The 5000-nt window shown below is 41.1% G+C and overlaps 1 protein-coding gene across 1 annotated transcript in view; it reads right to left on the bottom strand.

The window, feature by feature from the left end:
- Positions 1-675: 675 nt before the first annotated feature.
- LOC125028835 (filamin-A-like) overlaps positions 676-5000 on the bottom strand; it is a gene marked incomplete at its 5' end in the record, with an annotated part of 13816 nt that continues 9491 nt past the window's right edge. The window contains 7 exon segments of the mRNA XM_047618370.1: positions 676-1681; positions 1788-1969; positions 2210-2330; positions 3194-3292; positions 3408-4289; positions 4420-4626; positions 4747-4913. Coding sequence (XP_047474326.1) covers positions 1553-1681; positions 1788-1969; positions 2210-2330; positions 3194-3292; positions 3408-4289; positions 4420-4626; positions 4747-4913 — 1787 coding nt within the window.

Genomic DNA, 5000 nt, shown 5'->3' with positions numbered 1-5000 from the left:
TCTTTATACAGCCATTCATTCCACTGCAAGACATCGGCCTCTCTCAATTCACTATTGAGAGGTTATTTGGCAGTGTCACCCTTGCTTGATTGGATGCCTTTCCTAATCAATCGTGGTAACACTTGTGCCACGGCGGTGACTTCCCCTACAACACCTGCATTTGACTTCTCAAGGCGATATGTCGTTTTCTCGGGCTCGAGCAAGCAGTCAGAGCGCAGGCATTTTTAACGACCGCCGCGACGGGGAATTGAACTCGGGACCACGAGGGTCGGAGTCCAGTGCGCTAACCACTAGACTATCGTGGCAGTCATATATATAAATATATATATATATATATATACATATTTATATATATATCTTCATATATGAATGTAAACACACAGATATATTATATATATATATATATATATATATATGTGTGTGTGTGTGTGTAATATATATTTACACACACACACACACACACACACACACACACACACACACACACACACACACACACACACACACACACACACACACTCTCTCTCTCTCTCTCTCTCTCTCTCTCTCTTTTGCGCCTTGCAGCAGTAATCCTGGTGGACACTCTGCAATTCCATTCTTACATCATATATTTTCCGATATGTGTATGTAATTCAATGTTTTGCAATTCTGTGACATTTAAAAATACAAGATATATTTCATTAGTATAATTTATTAATAAATCATTTACAAATAATTAAAAAGGATTCATTATATTTCTATAAAGTATATTAATATGACAACAGCATAATCTATAGTGACCTATGATCCATTCCTAACCTATTCGAGCAGAATGTAACATCATGACAACTGAAATGTCTTACTTTTAACAACTGGGATAAAATGTAACAAATAGCGTGACAATTTCATGCTAAGAAAGAAAATACATATACAAGCAAATAAAAATGTATGAAATAGTTTTGATCATACATGATTCATGGGAATAAGAGAGAATAAAATAAATCAACAAAATTTCATAAATGGATGAGCAGTTTGTGCACTCTGTATACCTCATAACAGTGCTGGTAACAAAGGTTAGGGTAGGCCCCACTGTTGTCACCCAGAGTTCATTTCCCATGAACTGAGCTGACTCTAAGCGTTGGTCCTACAGAGGGAGCCATGAGCATCTTCCCCTACTGGCATTTCAAGATGTCTTAGTGCTAGCTAAGTTGGTAGAGACGTAATATGCAGAGCCTTTCATGGGGATCAAATGCCAGGGTGGCGATCTCTTGTTCAAGGAAAGGTTAGGAGCTAAAGTGAAAACACTAGGACGAGAACCTGGAGACCAAGGCCTGGATGATAAGTAGCCTGTTGGAAGTCTCATGGGAGCCTTGCAATGCATGGGCTCAAACATGTTTCTACTTCTATGGCAGACCTTGGACATGGTCTTAACCTGCTGAGGTGTAGAGTAGGAGTGATCATGGGGACTGGTCAAGACATGGGAGGGCACTAGAAGAGGAGAGTCAGGATTGAAACAGGTGAAGGAAGTGGCATGAGGGATATGGGGGATGCCAAGTGGGGACCTTGGCCTGCCTCACAGCTGTGCCTGCGAGCCTCGCCATGACATCTGACCGAAGCTGACAGCGCCATAGGTTGTTCCATAACCAATACTACCATAGTATTCGCTAGGAGCTCGTCCCATTCCAGTTGGTGAGTATCCACCCTGTAGGAATAAACAGGTATCATTATCATTATCATATAAAGTGCCGGTATAGAAAACAACTATAAGCTTCCAAGTCAAAGTATGTCAAAAACTTCCTTGAACTTACAGCCATGTATCTGTTGAGCTCATCTTGTGTATCAAAGATCATAACAACAAATGGGCTTCCAGGGACATGTTCTCCAGACCACTTGACCTCCATGCGGTAGTCACCAGGCTCTGTTGGGTCGTACTTGCACAAAATGGTTCGGTCTTTCTGTGACTCACGCTGCATCTCCACACGGAAAGCACCTGGGAAGAAAATTCTTTGCCATCAAACCTTAGAAATAATGATTAAAATATTCTTAGATGTCAGTTATGAGACTATACAATCCTTTCTTATAGATTTATTTCCATTAGCATTATAATTGTTTTTACTGTTACTACTGTTAGTACTATTAGTACTAATACTAGGCCTACATATACTATTAGCACTACTACTGGTATATGTACACACAATAATATGTGCACAGAGATTTTAGATGTATTTACCTTTAGGTCCTCTGATCCTAACTGTGAGCTGACCAGCTCCAGCACCGCGGGTATCACAAATGAAGCGGCTCTGGTAAGAGGCCAACACACCGTGCTCAATTCCCGGTCCATACACGCGCACCTGGTGGTGAGAGAGGAAGAATCGTTAGATCGTGAAAGCACCTTCATGAGGCATGATAATCATGTCAGGTTTCACACACATCCCCCCCCCCCCCCATCTCTCTCTATTTCTCTCACACACACACACACACACACACACACACACACACACACACACACACACACACACACACACACACACATTTCATTTAAAAATTTCATTTAGCGTATTAATTTTAAGGTGTTACACAGTTCATAACTTGAGAAGAGATGTTTGAATCATACATTGGGAGTCAATGCAACAAACATTCGGTATAAGTATATGTATTTCATCATAACTAAATGGATTGCCAAGATAAGTCTGTGAGTGGAGTTACCATACAACGTATCTTTGAGTTATATAGCAGATCGCCATATTAATAACGATTTGTGTCACTGTTTCAGTTTCTATTTTTTTTTTAGAATGTATTCCAAAATGCCACATGAGAATCAAACAATTCTTAGTTTTCATTTGTCGTATCAAACTTAAAACTTAAAAGCTCTTTTAAGTATTAAACTTGTCTATGGAAAAGGGGAGGTAGGGTGTATCCATGATTTTTTTACCTGGATTTTTAAAAAAATAATGCAATAGGGACATTTTCAGCAAATGTTTTATATGTGAATTTAATTCTGAAGATATGTAAGCCTAATGAGACAAACATGGGGTCACAGTCAAGTGCAACTTCCTAAATTGTCGCCAAGACTGCAGTACCCTCAAACAACTGCCATATAATATAGATATCATTATAATTTTGTTTGTGTTCCTCTGAAATTTTAATTCCTTGTATTTAGAACCCCAACTAAACAACTGATATTCAAAGTGGTAATGACAGGAGTATACAATACCTTGGATGGATCAGGGGCTCCAGCAACCTTGAGTGTATAGGGGGACCCAGGAACATGGTCTCCTTCATATTTCACGTTCAGAGCATGGCGTCCAGACTCCTAGAATCAATAGATAATTTTAATGAATCACATATCATAACTAAGTAAATAATATAACTTATATGCAAGATGTTTAAGTAGATGCAAATACTCATACACATTGTTTTAGTCATACCTGTGGCCTAATGTTGAGTGTAAAGGTACCATCTCCATGGTCATCCAAGTCACACAAAGCAACCTTAGATGGACCGCTGCAGGTGACAGTGAGCTCACCAGGTCCCGCCCGTCTTGTGTCTATGAAGGACTTGATGTCGTTCCCAACCATGCCGTGCCTAAGGCCCTCTCCAGAACAAATTACTCTTGAGGCATCTGCCACTCTTTCCACATTAACTTTCAGAGGGCAGCCCCTTACCTGGCGATCTGACCACATGACATTTAGGAGATAAGCACCAGGAACCATAGGTGTGTAAATTGCTCTCCAGATACCTCCGCCTTGGTGAGTGAGGGAAACAGAGATGTCAGCCTTGGTACCACTCATTGTAACATCTGGAGCTCCAGGTCCAGCTGAAGAGCCATCAATGATAAACTCTGACTGGTCTCCACAACGGGCAGTTGTGAGGCCATGTCCTTGAAGTGTTACCCTTGTATGGTCTCCAGTGGATACTGGCTCTGCCCACCCAAATACTGGCATGTCAGGCAAAGGAAGATCAGAATACCACAAGCGTATCTCATATGAACCTTCACCAGGAGGAGTGAACATCAGTCGTGAACGTGATCCATTCTGGTCTATATTGCAGTCAACATTTCTACCCTCGTAAGTAACTTCAGATCGCAGTTTCCCAGGTCCAGCTTCACTAATATCAAAGGCCAGGCGTTTTTCCTCACGTGGAGTCAACTCAAGCCGCCCCTCACTGTCCTGAAGGCTTGACCACCCACCGATCAAACGCACTCGTGCTGGGTTGACAATCTTGGGATGGAAAGGGCTTCCTGCCACATCCCGTTTGTTCCACTGTACCCGGACATCAAAGATGCCAACCTCATGAGGGACATATGTTACCTGTGAAAGGAATCCTCACAGAAATTAATACATATTAATATATATTTACATACTCATTTACACACACACAAGTAAAACAGAATGGTAATAAAGCAATGACTTTTTAAAAATTCATAAATTGAATACTTGCCTGGTAAAGCCCTTCTTCTTGTTTCCGGACACTAACCCTTGCCACACTATCAGGGCCATCAACAGTAACATAAGGTTCACCCAACAATCCGCGACCATCTACCGAAAAGGAGAGAGGCGTGTCCACTGCTCCACCATCTAAGCCTGAGCCTTTTACAGTTGCTAGTCCTGACTCACCAACATCTAAGATCATGGGTGAACCTGGCACCTGAAAATAAAAATCACATTGAAAATGCCTGCCTATTTCATAAATAAATGTCTTTAATTTCTGCAAATTTATGTTGTTGGCAATATTGCAATTCAATATTTACAAATACTTGACAATTACCTCATCTCCTCCATAGAATATAGTAATTCTATACTGTCCAGGAGCCTCTGGGGTCCACTCCACCATATCACCTGAAGGCCCAGTCTTCACTTCCAAGGGTGTCATCACTCCAGATGGAGATTCTACCTGGACTTCTAGATCTGCGTCTCCTGCCTCAGACTTATCCACTGCAAAGAAAATGCAGATTATATATGTTCACTGACAACGATGTTTGAAAAACCAACAATTTTTTAATAGAAGACAGCAAGATCAGT

This window comes from Penaeus chinensis, chromosome 9 (genome assembly GCF_019202785.1).
Source record: "Penaeus chinensis breed Huanghai No. 1 chromosome 9, ASM1920278v2, whole genome shotgun sequence".
In the NCBI taxonomy this organism is placed as follows: Eukaryota; Metazoa; Arthropoda; class Malacostraca; order Decapoda; family Penaeidae; genus Penaeus; species Penaeus chinensis.
The sequence above is the reverse complement of the archived record's forward strand: the minus strand, read 5'-3'. Positions and strand labels throughout refer to the sequence as shown.